Consider the following 18,728-nt stretch of genomic DNA (forward strand, 5'->3'; position numbering starts at 1 on the left):
GGAATTATTTGCCGGACAAAAGCATAAATGTGCTGTGAATCCATGGGGATGCAAAATCATACCCGGTGGCTCGGGTTAAGCTGGAGACTCTGGGAGGACTGTAAACTATAAAGTTGGGGGAGTCAAAAGACTAATGCATGATGTAATATTGGGCCGGGACTTCCCATTATTTTGGAAGTTGTGGGGGAAATCTGTTCGGCAGAAGCTGCGTCTTTCCCTTTAAATAATCATTGCTGTGAGTTGCCCATTGAACACAATGGTTTAAAGGAAGTGACCATTGAAAACAATGGTGTTGATAAAGTGAAAAATGAACAAATCATGTTAATTGAAACGTCTAATGAAAATGTGGCCATGTGATGATGATGGTGATGACACCCCCTTTTACTTGCAGGTGTTAGCGGGGTAAGAGGGACCTTCCCCATCTGTAATGTATTGGACTTAGACATGTCCCGAGGTAACTTTGGTATGGAGCAATTGAAAGACCCCAATCTCGTGAATGCTCGAGTGAATGTTACTGTCTTAGATGGTGTACCACAGGAACGAGAAGCTGACCAGAAATTTCCACATTTTGCCATGAATAAAAACTTAGTGTATCGTGTTATCAAATGCAACAACGAAATTGTGGAGCAGCTCTATAGACCAAAACCCTATAGACATATGGTATTAGACCTAGCACATAGCCACGTACTTGGGGGTCACTTAGGGACTAGCAAAACACAGGAGAGGGTACTACAAAGGTTTTACTGGCCTGGAGTGTATGAAGAATTAAAATCGTACTGCGGTTCGTGCCCCACCTGTCAGATAAGTTCCCCAAGTGTGCCTCTTCCCATCATTGAGGTACCTTTTGAAAGAATTGCCATTGTTAAGTCAGCTAGGGGACACCAGTATATTTTGGTTGTGTTGGACTATGCCACTCGGTACCTGTAAGTGGTGCCCCCTGCAAAACATGGCGTCCAAAAATATTGCTCGGGATTTATTTTGCATGTTCTCCCGCACAGGGATCCCTAAGGAAATTCGCACAGACCAGGGTACGCTCTTTATGTCAAAGGTCATGAAAGAGTTATGCAAATTGTTTAAAATTACCCAAAGACGTACATCGGTATACCACCCCCAAACGGGGGCTTGAGGAAGGCTCGTATGAGCTGAAACGTCGCAAGATTTGCCATACTATGGGTGAATAAAACAGCTTGGATTTTCATCACAATTTGGAGTGCAGTCCTCTTTTTTCTCATATATACATATATATATATATATATTTATATATATATATATATATATATATATATATATATATATATATAGCAGAAAAAGAGATTTGGCGGCACCAGTCTGTTGGCTCAGGTGCTATGTCCAAAGGAATGAGCTTTCACCTTCTTATATATGTAGAGAATCGGACAGCACTCCAAGACTTGAAAAAAGTAGAAATCTTTATTCACCCATGTGAAAAATAATTGCAACGTTTCAGCTCACAATCGAGCCTTTCTCAAGCGGCTTGAGAAAGGCTCGATTGTGAGCTGAAACGTTGCAATTATTTTTCACATGGGTGAATAAAGATTTCTACTTTTTTCAAGTCTTGGAGTGCTGTCCGATTCTCTACATATATATATATATATATATATATACACACACACACACACACAGTACAGACCAAAAGTTTGGACACACCTTCTCATTCATAAAGTTTTCTTTATTTTTATGACTATGAAAATTGTAGATTCACACTGAAGGCATCAAAACTATGAATTAACACATGTGGAATTATATACATAACAAAAAAATGTGAAATGTGTCATATTTTAGGTTCTTCAAAGTAGCCACCTTTTGCTTTGATTACTGCTTTGCACACTCTTGTCATTCTCTTGATGAGCTTCAAGAGGTAGTCACCTGAAATGGTTTTCACTTCACAGGTGTGCCCTGTCAGGTTTAATAAGTGGGATTTCTTGCCTTATAAATAGGGTTGGGACCATCAGTTGCCTTGTGGAGAAGTCAGGTGGATACACAGCTGATAGTCCTACTGAATAGACTGTTAGAATTTGTATTATGGCAAGAAAAAAGCAGCTAAGTAAAGAAAAACGAGTGGCCATCATTACTTTAAGAAATGAAGGTCAGTCAGTCCGAAAAATTGGGAAAACTTTGAAAGTGTCCCCAAGTGCAGTCACAAAAACCATCAAGCGCTACAAAGAAACTGGCTCACATGCGGACCGCCCCAGGAAAGGAAGACCAAGAGTCACCTCTGCTGCGGAGGATAAGTTCATCCGAGTCACCAGCCTCAGAAATTGCAGGTTAACAGCAGCTCAGATCAGAGACCAGGTCAATGCCACACAGAGTTCTAGCAGCAGACACATCTCTAGAACAACTGTTAAGAGGAGACTGTGTGAATCAGGCCTTCATGGTAGAATATCTGCTAGGAAACCACTGCTGAGGACAGACAACAAGCAGAAGAGACTTGTTTGGGCTAAAGAACACAAGGAATGGACATTAGACCAGTGGAAATCTGTGCTTTGGTCTGATGAGTCCAAATTTGAGATCTTTGGTTCCAACCACCGTGTCTTTGTGCGACGCAGAAAAGGTGAACGGATGGACTCTACATGCCTGGTTCCCACCGTGAAGCATGGAGGAGGAGGTGTGATGGTGTGGGGGTGCTTTGCTGGTGACACTGTTGGGGATTTATTCAAAATTGAAGGCATACTGAACCAGCATGGCTACCACAGCATCTTGCTGCAGCATGCTATTCCATCCGGTTTGCGTTTAGTTGGACCATCATTTATTTTTCAACAGGACAATGACCCCAAACACACCTCCAGGCTGTGTAAGGGCTATTTGACCATGAAGGAGAGTGATGGGGTGCTGCGCCAGATGACCTGGCCTCCACAGTCACCGGACCTGAACCCAATCGAGATGGTTTGGGGTGAGCTGGACCGCAGAGTGAAGGCAAAAGGGCCAACAAGTGCTAAGCATCTCTGGGAACTCCTTCAAGACCATTGGAAGGCTACTTTCACTACTTTCACATTGGAAGACCATTTCAGGTGACTACCTCTTTAAGCTCATCAAGAGAATGCCAAGAGTGTGCAAAGCAGTAATCAAAGCAAAAGGTGTCTACTTTGAAGAACCTAGAATATGACATATTTTCAGTTGTTTCACACTTTTTTGTTATGTATATAATTCCACATGTGTTAATTCATAGTTTTGATGCCTTCCGTGTGAAATCCACAATTTTCATAGTCATGAAAATAAAGAAAACACTTTGAATGAGAAGGTGTGTCCAAACTTTTGGTCTGTACTGTATGTATATGGTACACTTTGAAGGGAAGTGGATATATGGTACACTTTGGAGGGAAGTGGGTATATGGTACACTTTGGAGGGAAGTGGGTATATGGTACACTTTGGAGGGAAGTGGGTATATGGTACACTTTGGAGGGAAGGGGGTATATGGTACACTTTGGAGGGAAGGGGGTATATGGTACACTTTGGAGGGAAGGGGGTATATGGTACACTTTGGAGGGAAGGGGGTATATGGTACACTTTGGAGGGAAGGGGGTATATGGTACACTTTGGAGGGAAGGGGGTATATGGTACACTTTGGAGGGAAGGGGGTATATGGTACACTTTGGAGGGAAGGGGGTATATGGTACACTTTGGAGGGAAGGGGGTATATGGTACACTTTGGAGGGAAGGGGGTATATGGTACACTTTGGAGGGAAGGGGGTATATGGTACACTTTGGAGGGAAGGGGGTATATGGTACACTTTGGAGGGAAGGGGGTATATGGTACACTTTGGAGGGAAGGGGGTATATGGTACACTTTGGAGGGAAGGGGGTATATGGTACACTTTGGAGGGAAGGGGGTATATGGTACACTTTGGAGGGAAGGGGGTATATGGTACACTTTGGAGGGAAGGGGGTATATGGTACACTTTGGAGGGAAGGGGGTATATGGTACACTTTGGAGGGAAGGGGGTATATGGTACACTTTGGAGGGAAGGGGGGTAATATAGTATACTTTTGAGGGAAGGGGGGTTTATGGTATACTTTGGAGGGAAGGGGTGGTATATGCTTTTCATTTTTTTATACCCAAGTTTTTATTTACAAAATATATATATATATATATATATATATATATATATATATATTTCCATGAACATACAGAACTGAGCACAGGATAAATATTTCTATTGGTTACCACATACACCTCCAATGAATGTGTGAAGAACAGATCGTTGTAAGGGCCGCTACATTCTATTTGTTTCTTTCTTTCTTAACAGGAATACAAAACTTACCAAAACCACCAAGACGACACTCTTTTGGCATATAACGTATCTACTAATATTTTCTAGCTGTATAGTGTTTAGCCATAAAAAAAAAACAAAAAAACATCTCAAATAAAATGATATGCTCTATATTCAAATAAATGTCCATCAAGTTTGGTTACAAGATGAATCCAGAAGGAAGCTATATTGGGTAATAAATGGCACTAACCCATACAGATCAATATTGGAAAAGTATACATTTCATGGGAATGAATGTGTAAGTTATTGACAGCTTTACCATTTATCATTAAGACAGAAAACATCTGCAGGTAATTTCATTATAACACGATAAAGAGCAATAACGTAAGCCCACCGTGAAATCAGTCACACACTTCCCACACTCTTCAGCCTGTCGAAGGTAGTCCCTACATACAATAGGTATCAATCACACTTAGACTCGGAATGGCTGTAATTGCATCTATTGTGCCGGATCACTAATCTCATCAATTGTACAAATTCACTAATTTGTAGCAAAATCAAATGCAGCTTTGTGCTCTTGTCCTAGTTCCAATAAGAAGACATCCATCAAAAAAGGACTATAAGTATGCAAGTCCCACAGATATTACAATTACTTAGTTAGAAAGTCATTTCAACGTATTTTAGCCATAAGCATACTAGTCAGAAGTAACCCAGCAAGAAAATATAAATTAAAGGAGATGTTACAAAGCAATAAATCCTCTAGATGCTACCATGGCCAACAAATATATTACACATATAAACCTATTGATGTTTTTGAGAAGATAGGTCAGATTCCATATACTCAGTCTTGGCATATCATGGCACCTGTTGAAATGCACTGATCATTTTCTCTGTTAAAAAAAAAGGGGTATAAAAATCAGAGTTTTGCAAATTAAATGTAAACTTTAGCATGTGCATGCTTGCCCTAGTGGTGGTCATAGACTTGGGTGTTCCAGGTCCTTAGGCAACCATGTATCGGAAGCTTCCCCTGCACCTCTCCTAGCTGCATCTTCTGCTGTGACTTTAAACTTTTGGTGGGAAATGTGGCCACAAGCATGATAGGAGCTAGACTTGTGCATGTTTCAGCACTGTGAAGTCCATTCTAAAATGTTAAAGCATTTGTCCGGCCTCGGAGCTGTCAATTTCTAGGTCCACAACTGTTCTCCTCAATGAATAAGTGCTCTGTTCCCATGACTGCTGAGGCCAATCAGAGGCCTCAGTTGTCACAGCAGCTTGAAAGGTACACCACTGATGTGATTGGCCACAACAGTCAACCTGCTTGTGTGCATACCGGAAGAACCTGGGAACAAAGCAGAGGCAGAACTGCAGACAGGAGAGTGCGATTTTAAGTTCAAGGAGACAGGCGAGGACCTCAGTGGTTGACTCCAAGGCCAGCATCTCTTTAAACCTTTTACATAGTTATGGTATTTTAGATTGTTCTTTTGCTGTTGTATCCAACTGCTGCTCAGCTTTATTGTTTTCATTGATTAAGGGATTACTTCCCAAAATTTGCTGGTGTCTATTCTTCCCTCTATCCATGCAATATTTTTAGTGCCACTAGCTGCCATACATCCTCAACCAAAAGAGAATCATTCCCAATGATAAATAGTTAACAAAATGTATTACGGTAAATGTTGCTTTTTTTCCTCCAAATATATATTTTGGGGTTGTAGACAACAAATTCAATGTTTGCTCCATTTTGATTCCAAAATGTCATGGGACACCGGGGCAGAATTACTGTTATTATTGCCTTTAACTTGGACAGCTTAAAACTAGAGAAAACGGGGCAAAAGATGTGTCAACGTTGGGAAGGAATTTTTCCCCCCAAAGTGAGGAAAATTGGCTTCTATCTCACAGTTTTTTTTTTTGCCTTTTTCTGGATCAACTAGCATGATAACAGGCTGAACTGGATGGACAGATGTCTTTTTTTCTGCCTTATAAACTATGTTACTATATACTATGTTTATGACAGTACCACATGTGGCGTGGATTCTGACAAAATTTGCTTAGTAAAAATTGTCCTTGTTAACTTTTGTGAAGAGATCATTGATTCTGTTTGTTCAATGCCACACAATGGACTACCACGTTTGTGAAAGCAGCTCTGCATAGCGGATATCAGCTCTTCTACTGACCTGCCATGAAAGCATTACTACAGGTCCTTGCAATGACATTGGGATACAGTTTTGTATACCTGACCTGTCTACAATCTGTTCTGTTGGCCCAGTACTGGAAAAATCTGTAGCAAACTAAACTTGCTTCTGCTACTTGTGACAGAGGCAACAGAGAGTGGTGACTTAAATTTTGGTGAAAGCAAGGAACTGTCACATTTACAAAATCATGCTATTTTTGCAGACAGCTGGCAAGAAGGTGCAGAACTGTGCCACATTTGCCACAGCTGGAAAGAAGTACTACTGCCTACTAAATTAAATTTGAGTTTAGGCACAAGTACTCTATCAGAGATTTTTCCAGGTCCTCCAGATCTTGACTTCACTCCCCTGTTATTTGAAGCTCCATGTCCATTCGACCTAATGCACAGGGCCGTTCTTTCTTTTGCGATACGCAATCCTCGGATCCGCAAAAAAAAGGAAGCCGCCCATGTTGCCTTCCGCAATTTGCGGAACGGGACGGGCGCCGGCAATATAAATGCCTATTCTTGTCCGCAAAGCGCGGACAAGAATAGGACATGTTATATTTTATTAGCGGGGCCGCGGAACGGAGCCACGGATGCGGACAGAACACGCAGTTTTGGCTGCTCGGATGCAGACCCAAACAACGGTCGTGTGCATGAGGCCTATAAGGAATGGAAATTGATGCATTTAGATTTTTCATGGTTGGTGCCCATGGTTTACAGTTACTTCCAAGGTATTATGGCTACTACATTGAGCTTGGAACTGCCAATACTTTATTGTTAGTGGGGGATACAGATTCGGAAATCTTTGAATCATATAATTATCACAACTCAACCCTTTCTCATGCCATGCAAAATAAGTAATGCATTTTATTACCTAGTTTCTCATTGTTGGCTTCTTCCACTTTCCTATTAATATCTGCAGCCTTCTACATCAACCAAAGGGAATTTCCTGACATAAATGGTTGGGAATTTAACTTCTGTCTTCATATTCAATGAAGTTCTCCAAAGCTAAACTTGCTCGTCCTTGGCTCTCTTTGTAGATGAATAAGACCTTTAAATAGTGAGGTCAAGCCATACTGAGAATCTTTCTTCACAGTTCAGATGCAGCGAAATGCAGCTTTGTTTAACTTGGGCTAAGGAAACATAGCCTCATGATGACATTTAGCAGCATTTGAAGTCTTTATTGTCATAGTGACTGCTGTGACCCTGAGGGCTTCTAATTCACAGCAAAATACGTTTATATTCATGATATGGACCTACTTTGGAATCTGTCCATCACTTTTCAGATACAAAATCTGAAAATAATAATAGATATATGGCATACATATAGAATTTATAAAGTGTAACCTTCCTTACACATTCTCAAAGTTAGACTTTCACTTTTGAATAATGACTAAAGGTCCAGTGTGAGGCCTGAAAAGTGTTATCACCTGCTCTATGCCATTTTAAAGTGCTTTAAAGATGCAGATTTTTGGGGGGATTGGTGCTCCAGCACCTTCAATGACACACAACTGCAATCCAGGTGAGCTGGAATGGCAGCTGATCTATGTATAGTAATTTCTACAAATTCAGTACTTTAGGTAGGTGGCTTTTAAGTAGGCGGCTTTCTCTGGGAGTGCTGCCCTCCCTGGGCCCAAATGTCTCCCCAATGCCGCGATCAAGGGAGCTGTTGATTTGCTGTGGTCGCCTTGGTCTCTCTCAGAGATCTGAAGCTACCACAGAGATCATTCCTATGGAGCCCTGCCTGTGGCATGGTTCCATAGGAATGTATTGAAGGTCTCATATGCTGCAATTGTAATTCACTGCAGTCTATGAGAGAAGTGATCTAACAATCGCATGTTCAAGTCCCCTAGCCTAGAGAGACTTAATATAAGTTTGTAAAAATATAAAATTCTAATCACGCTCCTTTTTCCCATAATAAAACTAAACGATAGAAAAATAAAGATAGTTTTCACTGCCACATCTGAAATTGCCTAAACAATTAAAATATAAACATATTTATCCCATACTGTGAACACCATAAAAGGGGGGGGGGGGATCAATTTGCAGTTTTTTGATCACTTCACCTAAAAAAATAATAAAAAGGTGATCAAAACCACAGAAAATGAGCCCTCACAAAGCTTTATAGACATGAATATAAAAAGTTATGGGGATCTGAATATGGAAATTGAGAGCTAAAATATTTTTTTTCAAAGTTTTTATTTTTTTATTAAAAGTATTAAAATACAAGAAAAACTATACAAATGTGGTATCGCTGTAATTGTAAAGATTCAAATAATGAAGGGGAAGAGGTCAGTTTTATTGCATAGGGAACTTTGTAAAAACAAAGGGGGAGTATTATTAAACTGGTGTAAAGTAGAACTGGCTTAGGCTACTTTCACACCTGGTGTCTGCACAGACGGATCCGCACCTATATTGCAAACGATTGTATCTGGTCAGAACGGATCCGTTTGCATTATGAAGAACAAAGTCAAAACAGATCCGTCCTGACTTACATTGAAAGTCATTGGGGGACGGATCAGTTTTCAATTGCACCATATTGTGTCAGTGAAAACGGATCATCTCCTATTGACTTACATTGTAAGTCAGGACGGATCCGTTTGGCTCCGAATCGCCAGGCGGACACCAAAATGCTGCTTGCAGTTGCTCTGCATCCAGAGGGAATAGAGGTGGAACGGAGCCAAACTGATGCATTCTCAACAGATCCTCATCCATTCAGAATGCATTGGGGCTGAACTGATCCGTTTTGAACAGTTTGTGAGATCCCTAAAACGGATGTCACAAACGGAATTCAAAATGCCAGTGTGAAAGTAGCCTTAGTTGCCCATAGAAACCAAATCGGATTCCACCTTTCATTTTGTAGCTGTAAAAATTAAATGTGGAATCTGATTAGTTGCTATGGTGTCATGCCCTGCTCGGACGGTGTGCGGAGGTCTTTCAGATTGGCAGCACGTGTCTAACCTTTTGTTTGTTTTGGAATCATGCTGGATCCGCCTTCCTTCAGGTGCTCTGGGTGGGGTCATTCGCTTAAATTGCCTTCAATCCCAGAGGGCCATGCGGGTTATAGAATTCTGTCTGGCCTTGGATTCAAGGAAGGAAGGAAGGAAGGATTGTCTGTTCCAGCTCAGATAAGTTTGGTTTCTGTTTGTGTTGTTTGCAGTCTAGGCTATTTGTGTGTCTTCTGCCCCTTCTCTCCTTTCACCATCTCAGGGATTCTAGGGTGTTTGCAGTCCAGGCACGAGGACACTTCATTCCTACCATCTAGGTCTGAATGTGGGCTTAGCAGCATAGGGAGAGAAGTCAGGGATGAGCTAGGAGGTGACCTGTCCCCAGCATCTAGCCTAGACACTTGTGTATTTGGTTGTCTGTGTATCTGAGATCCTGTCCGCCGTGACATATGGGTAACTAAGCCAGTTCTACTTTACACCAGTTTGATAAATTACCACAAAATCCATAAAACTATAGCAGAATTACATTTTTTTTTTCCCACTTCCTTTGGATTTTTTCCAGCGCCCATTACATCATATGCATTCTTAAATGGTGCCATTAGAAAATGGAAAAAACAAGCCCTCATACGGCTAAGTGAATGGGGAGGGAAAAAAAATATGGTAAAGCAGGGACTAAAAAGTAACAAAAACACAAAAATGGAAAATCCCAAAGTCTTGAAAGAGTTAAATAATCCACTCAGTTTTTTTTATATAAACTTAGGCTGGTTGAGATGCTGTATGCTACCAGTCTATATGTAGTGCACTAAGTGTTCTGTGCCATGTGCCACTTGTGCAAGGCTCGGGGCCCACCGGGGATTCACCTGATCCTGTGTGGTCCAATCTGAGCCTTACCAAAAAATACAAGGTAAAAAGGATTCACTCTTCCCTGTTCTGTGTAACTCCCTGGAATATGGGTTGTTGCAAGTTAAAACAATGCAAAATAGATCCTGTTGATACATGTGGCTACCCTGCAAGTCAAATCTCAACCCATGAAAGAGCTTGAAACATGACTCGGGCTATCAGCAAAATAATGTTGATGTCCCTGGTTTTGCTCCAAAACTGAAACATGTTCTAATGTGTTTCCATGGTTTCAGACTACAAACAAAGCCTGTGAGTAGTCTGATTATGATGTCATGTACTACATTCTTCCATCTGCCTCTAGTTCATGAGTGTAGCCTAAGACCAAAATGTTTTTTTGTTAGTTTTTTTTATGGTGCATTGGTAGATTCAAAAATGGTAAATTGTTGGTCCATTGTACAGACCATCTATTAAGGAAAGCTAATAAAATTCTATTTTCAGTAAGACCATTTGCATAATCAAGAGATATTCGAAAATATGAAAGTGAGGTTACAACTACATATCAAGAAATATAAATGTTTAAGTTTTATTCTCATAATTAAGGAGCACAAAATAAGGCGGCTTGTAAAGATTACACAGTGCCCATTAATGAGAAAATCTTCGCCATTTCTCCGTGCATCGTGGTCTCCGGGCACCATGGAAACAATGTATTAGCAAAATCTGATTAACATTCTCTTCAACAAGCTGTGTTTTATTTTCCAACTGTTCTCAAACACAGTATTTGATCTCACTAATAAAAGAAGGGATGGGTGGTAAGACGTGTTTATACACCAACTTGCAATAAATTGTTCTTTACCTTGGTATATTTTACACTGATTGAGTCAATATAGATAGTAAATACCTCTGCGAGGTGATAGCAAGACTGTGTGGCATGAAGGTTACTGGGGATTATTGAGGGCAGAAAGGACGTCAAGCATTACGACTGGTGGCTAATGGATCATGTCTGTGCTGATCTCCTGATATATCATCTGCTAGAAAACCCAATTAACATCAAAGTCCTGGCTGCAGCTCACACACAAAGGCTCTGGAAACAAACATTACATATTATCATCATCATGAATTCAGAAACGTGGCTTAGGGTTACCCAGGAAGAACGTCTTAGGACACTGCAAAGCTTACAATACAAACCAAGCACAACACTGTCATTAAGCGCAAAGTCTTGGCTAACCTTGAAAGGAACAGAATTCTCAGAGACACGATACAGGAACAGTGAACTATGCAGATGAAATTTACTGCTTTCCCTCGACCATTACTAACAGAATTCAGCCCGAAATAGATTTCAACTTGTTGACTATATTTCACATGCTGCCTGACTTCTAAAGCACTTTCTCAATCGCTCAATACTTTCAACCTCGTGATACTACATTACATCGTGTTGATCAGGGAAAATTGCATTTTGGCTTCTTCTCTTGTAGAGTAAAAAACATAAATAGCATTGAGATGGTGCCACCATTCATTAGGAGAAACACGTTTGCTTACTTTGGATGGAAGCAGCAGCCAGAAAGCCAATCACAGTGTCCTTCACCAGTCATGATGATCTCTCCGCTGGGAATGGACCACATCTTCCAAAGGCGGTCATCGCTGGCTGTAACCAAGATTTCCTTACGAGGGTGCAAGGCCAAACTATAACACAAATTGGGAGAGCAAGGAATAATTAGAGCAAATGGAAGCAAACAGACCAATAGCTATAGTTCTATAACCACACTCATGAGGTAGTTTGTGCACATTGGGATTTAGAAAAAATGGCTACATACATAAAATGTTACATTCTGCCTCTTATGTCCCTATTATGCAGGGCAATTATTGGGCACAAGCATTCATATGGCTGCTCATTCCTGATAACTACTCTGCATGATCATGCTGCCATTCAACTGATAAATGAGCAGATGCTCATTTGTTGGCAAATGATTGTAGTAGAGGCTGTGGCTCCTGCCATGATGGGCAGTTGGGGAACCCAACTCTGCAGGTAGCTGCAGGTCCCAGAGGTGGAACCCACGTCTATCAGACATTTGAGGCATATCCTATGGACATGTTCTTTCATGGCGTGGTTGAGGCCATAACACATAGCCTTGACCACGCCAGGCCGTTTTTTGTTTTTTTTTCCTGCCTGGTGGATTTACGGATACGGAATCTGCACCCAATTCTGTCTGTGAAAGCATCATGTGAACGGCTCCTAATTGTTTGCTTTCCCTGAAGCCCCACTGCAGGAAGAATTAAAGGGAACCTGTCATCAACTTTATGATGTCCAAACTAATGGCAGCATAAAGTAGAGAGAGCAGAGTTGATTTCAGAGGTCTGTCATTTATAACTTAAAAGTAAGTGGTTGCCGAGAACCAGCATCACAATCATTGCAGACTGGGCATGGAAAAGAGTCACGGCCACCTGAGAAGAGTCCTGGTTATTCATGAATTCTTTCTCTCCTGCCCACCTGCTTATGACTGACAGTCTTCTACCTAGTTTTCTCCCTTTCTCTCTAGGAGAGAACTGCCAATCATCAGCAGATGGGCGAGAGAGCAGGAGATTATGAATAACTCTGAATCTTCTCAGGTAGATTTGACTCTTCTCAAGGCCTGTGCGGCAATGATTATGATGCTGATTCTTGGCAACCACTTACCTTTCGGTCATGAGTGACACACCACTGACATCAGCATTTCTGTCAGTATTTTACTATGCCCTCAGTGAGGTCAACATAAAGTTGATAGCACTTTCCCTTTAAGCATTAAAAGTGCCTACTCACAATATGGATTGTCAGTGTAACGCTGGAGAGAGAGACGCTCATTGTAGCCACTCTTTCAGCTGGCCAGAATATGTGGAAATTAGGTTTCTAAACTAGACAAACCCCTTTAAATGTAGCAATGTAAACATCAGCACAATTTATTTTTCTTCTGCAGCAACCAAGGTATGGATAGCAGTTCAATATAACTTTCTGCAGAAAGAAGAAGCCATGTAGAAGATCTAAATAGCAAAAATAGCTTCATAAAATGAACAACATTCCTGCATCGAAGAGGGCCCACCAGTTTCTTGGCATGATGGCAACTGCTATTATATCTACATATTGTATATGAGAAGGAGAAAATGATCAAAAATGTTTGAAGAGCTATAAGTGGAATATTTAAGATCGATTTGTTACATTTATCTAAAAGAGACAAACATCTTTGCAATACAAGGTTGATAATCTTTGCTGCACACAACTAGGGAAAACAAGCCATCACAAGACTGGCACCTTCTAATGATCACCCCTCTGCAGCAGCGAGACAGTCAGGAGAATTTTGCTGTTAAAATAGGCCTTAATCACGGTCATTTTCACAATTTGCTGCTGTTTGTCGTGAGCCCTTCCATTGAAAGAATTATGAATTGGGATTCTTTTCTAGTCTCTTCTCTCCCTGGGGTTTCTAGATCACAAATGATTGGCTGAATGTTCTCATCATTTTGTTCCCTCAACTCACTCCCCACGACAACAATAACTTCAAAACTCAAGGCTCGTCTGACTTGGGACACTAAAATGAAGCCGATCCCTTGTTGCAAATTGCTTTGCTTCTGCGTTTCCAACAGAGATATCAGAGCTGGGAATCGTGCAGAGATTCATTGAGAGTATCTCTAGCGGACGAGAGCTATCTAGCTGAGACACCTGGCTGGCTTCTGTGTGCTTTATCATAGCCATTCATCAGGCTCCATTACAGAGTTATCTATACGTCTGTAACAGAGACGGGACTGACTGAAAATTAGAATGTATCGAAGAAGGAAAAAATGGCACTTCAGTCACATAAAAACTCTGCACCTGTCCTTGAAAATAGCATGAAATGATATATGCACATAGTAACTAGTCTTAGAGATGCCATGCTAGCCCCACAGAATGGTGTGTAAATATATATGTTTCACTGGAAGCCTCTATTCAAAACAGCACATCAATTTATTTTAGCAATAAAAAGTATATATAGGGCAAAGTAAAGAGTTAAAAAAAAAAAAAAAACTTGTGCATAATATACCTATACTGGCTGTTGTGTTAAAAAAAAATCTTGAAAGTATGCCCAGGCAATACTGGTCTTTATGGTGTAAGAATTTCTGCCATGGCACAAGTTTTTTATTTATTCAGTTCTGTTCCATTGGGGTTTTTGGACCTCAAAGCAAATTTGTTTTCACCGGGCATGTCTGCTTTAATATAAGCTACTATCCATCTCTTCGGAGAACCTATCATGTTTGTATCTTACATGGACAGCCAATGATTTCAAAGGGAACATTGTAATACTTCATCTCCCCTAGAGGGGCACTATAGGGAAACTGAGCAAGGGCGTAGCTATAGGGGAAGCGGCTGCTTTGGGGCACAAAATCAGAGAGAGCCCACCCAGGAGGAGGACCAAAAGATTTTTTTGTCAGGGCCCCATCAACAGTATTATACAGTGACACGACATGCAGGATATACGTGTAGGAAGTGGCTGCCGGGCCTGGTCTGAGAGAGCGATCTTGACTAGCCACAGGAGCTGGGGGGTTGCAGTGGAGGAGAAAATTTGCTTTGGGGCCCAGTCATTTCTAGTTACATGACTGAAACTGAGCACTTGTTTCAAAGTTCCCTTGATCACAGAGGGACACTGCGTGATGAGCTTTTTATTAAAAGGGACAACCCATAAATTTAAAACTTTTTATTACTCACTTATCGGTTTATCTGGATGACTTTTGGTGGGTTGGCAGCAGCTCACATGAGACCATAAAGCACCTGCACCTCCCAGGATGCATTGCAATTAGCTCTTATCAACCCCTGCCCCCCCCCCCCCCCTGCACAGAAAATAAACATATCGCCCTGGAGATACATATGGCATGTAATCTTCCCACTATTTCCTTTTCCACTGTCCAGCCAGATATACACTCACCTAAAGAATTATTAGGAACACCTGTTCTATTTCTCATTAATGCGATTATCTAGTCAACCAATCACATGGCAGTTGCTTCAATGTATGTAGGGTTGTGGTCCTGGTCCAGACAATCTCCTGAACTCCAAACTGAATGTCAGAATGGGAAAGAAAGGTGGGCTACAACAGCAGAAGACCCCACCGGGTACCACTCATCTCCACTACAAATAGGAAAAAGAGGCTACAATTTGCACGAGCTCACCAAAATTGGACTGTTAAAGACTGGAAAAATGTTGCCTGGTCTGATGAGTCTCGATTTCTGTTGAGACATTCAAATGGTAGAGTCCGAATTTGGCGTAAACAGAAGGAGAACATGTATCCATCATGCCTTGTTACCATTGTGCAGGCTGGTGGTGTAATGATGTGGGGGATGTTTTCTGGGCACACTTTAGGCCCCTTAGTGCCAATTGGCCATCGTTTTAAATGCCATGGGCTACCTGAGCATTGTTTCTGACCATGTCCATCCCTTCATGACCACCATGTACCCATCCTCTGATGGCTACCTCCAGCAGGATAATGCACCATGTCACAAAGCTCGAATCATTTCAAATTGGTTTCTTGAAAATGACAATGAGTTCACTGTACTAAAATGTCCCCCCACAGTCACCAGATCTCAACCCAATAGAGCATCTTTGGGATGTGGTGGAACGGGATCTTCGTGCCCTGGATGTGCATCCCTCAAATCTCCGTCAACTGCAAGATGCTATCCTATCAATATGGGCCTACATTTCTAAAGAATGCTATCAGAACCTTGTTAAATCAATGCCACATAGAATTAAGGCAGTTCTGAAAGCAAAAGGGGGTCCAACACCGTATTAGTATGGTGTTCCTAATAATTCTTTAGGTGAGTATCTACTGTATATATTTCTATAATTTTAGAAGTAGGAATGAATGAAAGGCATGAGATCACTAGGTAACTATCCGGGGAGGAGAAGGGAGCAGAGAAGCTACTGAGAACGTTAGTCCACCACTGAATACAGGAGAAGGTGGATTAGAAGAATAAACAGCAGGGAAAATGTAACATGCATATATTTAAAAAAAAAAAAAAAAAAAAAAAACAATCTGCAAGTATTCACAAAAGTCTTCAATCTTCCCAAAAATTGTCAAGGGAAACACAGAAAAGTCGACAAGGAGGAGGGGATGCAGCTGCAGTCTACCAGACACTGTTTTCAGTAAAAACATTAGGATTCATTTAAATCAATCAGGGTGCTAATTACACTAATAAAAATGCATAGCTGCCGAAGAAGGGATTGTATTTGAGTCAATGATAGGTACACTGTTAAAAAAAAAAAAAAAAGCCATTATATTTAGATTTATAGTTCCTGTCTCTGTACGAACAAAAAGTATCTATATGTTTTTGATAACGGGTACAGTTTAGATGCACAATACATAAAAGCTCCCCTGTTCCATCAAGGGGAGTGAAATGGCCTTTATGCCATGGGGCTTACAATGACATGAATTTGTGTATTCGTCATGCTATTACTGAACAATTTATGCTGGCCGAGTTTTCACAGTTTCTGGAGAAGTCAGATCTTGTGAACCTTTACTGTGGATTTCTGGCTGAAAATAATGAAATCAGAAAAGTTACAAAGACCGAAGACAGTCACGTTTACCGAGCTGAATGTACTGAGAGATGCCCCCGCCCCCCTAGAACCTCATTACACAATTCTTTCAAAATCCAAGAACTCGAAGACTAATCAAACAGCATGTGGCTTGTTGATGAATATTTGTTTAGCCGCTTCATCTCCACACAGTCTACTGTAGCACAAATGCCATTATTATTTGTAATGCACTGCCACGGTGCCCAATTAGTTTAACTCGGTAGATGCCAAAATCTCATCATGAGGCTTTGCTCCGTTGCACAGCGTGACATACAGTATATGCTGGTTAAATTATTTTGATGGGGTCTAGTATAAATCCACTCCATCTCTATGATGCTTTAGGTCATGGATGGCTCTGAGTACAAACCAGTATTGCAATTTATTAATTTAATTACCGTATTTTTCACCCTATAAGACGCAATTCCCTCCCCCCCCCCCAAAAGTGAGGGAAAATGTCAGTGCATCTTATGGGGCGAATACTAATGAGTACTGTTGAGCAAAGCAAAGCATCAGATGCGGAATTCGATCTGAAGTTTAGGAAAACTTCGATTTTAAACTAATCCAAACTTCCTAGCGTTATTTAGTGACAAATCAGTTTTTCTAAAATGGTGGCTGCACGTGTTGGAAAGTGAAAGTAAGTGTAGAGCAGACAAGCCCGAGAAGACGAGATTACTCATAATGCCGTGCAGCCAGGCAATCCGCAGGTGGTACCCCCCTTTGATGTCACATCTAGGCAGAGCCCTATAAAACCCTGATTCCAAGCGGTCGACGCCATTGTCCTGTAAGCTGAGCATTGCTAGATATGTGACAAGACGCTCATGCACTAGGGACAGTGTTGCTCCAAACTGCTAACACAGGGTGTACGACAATATTGGGGAGGGAGAGCATAGTAAACTGCTAAACTACAGACTCTGCAATTTTTCGCAGTGTACATAACTATGCAGTGCACCAAGAGTCATAGTTAATCCATTATGTTAGCTGTAGAGTTACTGTGCATCAGTATTACAGGTCACTGTTACTGGCAGGTCTAATTTATCACGGTGTATATAGGTGTGCAGTGCACCAAGATTCATAGCTAATCTATCTGAAATCCGGTATTAGGCCAGATTTTAAAACGCTGCTTTTAGGCAGATTAGCATGGGTATATCTGATTTATAGTGATCTGTGACAAATTCATTTGCCACAAATTTCTTGTCACACCTCAGCAACGCTGCCAAATCAAATTTTTAAAAACTTCGCTCATCTCTACTAATGAGTATTGAGTACAGGAGGACTGGGGAGCGGAGAAAGCAGCGCTCCTTGTGTGGGCTCTGTACTCATTGCTTCTTGGTTATCTCCTGCAGGCTCAACACACTTTGCTGTAACCTGCTCACAGAGTGAGGACGTCGGCTTGCTCTGTGACCTCACGCAGTGGCGTTGCGAGGGGGGTGCGGGGGGTGCGGGCCGGAGTTCTCCTTGACTCAGTCTAGTCCTTGATGCTTCCATAGAGGCAAGGGGGGCTCTCTCCCTCCCCCCTGTGCTGCCGCTGCCTCCGCCAATAAGAAGAGGGATGGGAGGAGGAGGGGAGGGGCTGTGGCCACTGCGCCACCAATGAAGAAAACTGACCTGTAATACAAATACAGGAGGCGGGTGCCGGAATCAAATAGCCGGCACCCGACCTCTATGACAGGGAGCGGCACCTGAGGGGTTAACTGCCGCTGATCGCAGCCCCCTATCATAGAGGTCGGGTGCTGGCTATTTCATTCCGGCACCCGCCTCCTGTATTTGTATTAACATTGAGTGCGCCCCCCCCCAGTATAATAAACATTGAGTGCACCCCCTCCCAGTATAATAAACATTGGTGGCGCAGTGGGAAGTGCCAATGAGGGTTAAAAAAATAAAATAAAAAATTAACTCACCTCCACCAATTGATCGCGCAGCTGCCGGTCTCCTGTTCTTGCTTCAGGACCTGTGGTGACGTCACTGAGCTAATCACATGGTC

General features: G+C 41.6%; 1 protein-coding gene across 1 annotated transcript in view; it reads right to left on the reverse strand.

Annotated features, from left to right (window-relative positions):
• Positions 1-18,728, reverse strand: part of SPAG16 (sperm associated antigen 16) — a 1,034,764-nt gene that overhangs the window by 539,939 nt on the left and 476,097 nt on the right. Inside the window, exon 11 of the mRNA XM_044304163.1 lies at positions 11,722-11,865. Within this exon, the coding sequence (XP_044160098.1) occupies positions 11,722-11,865 (144 nt within the window). The remainder of the gene's footprint in view (positions 1-11,721; positions 11,866-18,728) is intronic.

Source organism: Bufo gargarizans, chromosome 8 (assembly GCF_014858855.1).
Source record: "Bufo gargarizans isolate SCDJY-AF-19 chromosome 8, ASM1485885v1, whole genome shotgun sequence".
NCBI classification, from domain to species: Eukaryota; Metazoa; Chordata; class Amphibia; order Anura; family Bufonidae; genus Bufo; species Bufo gargarizans.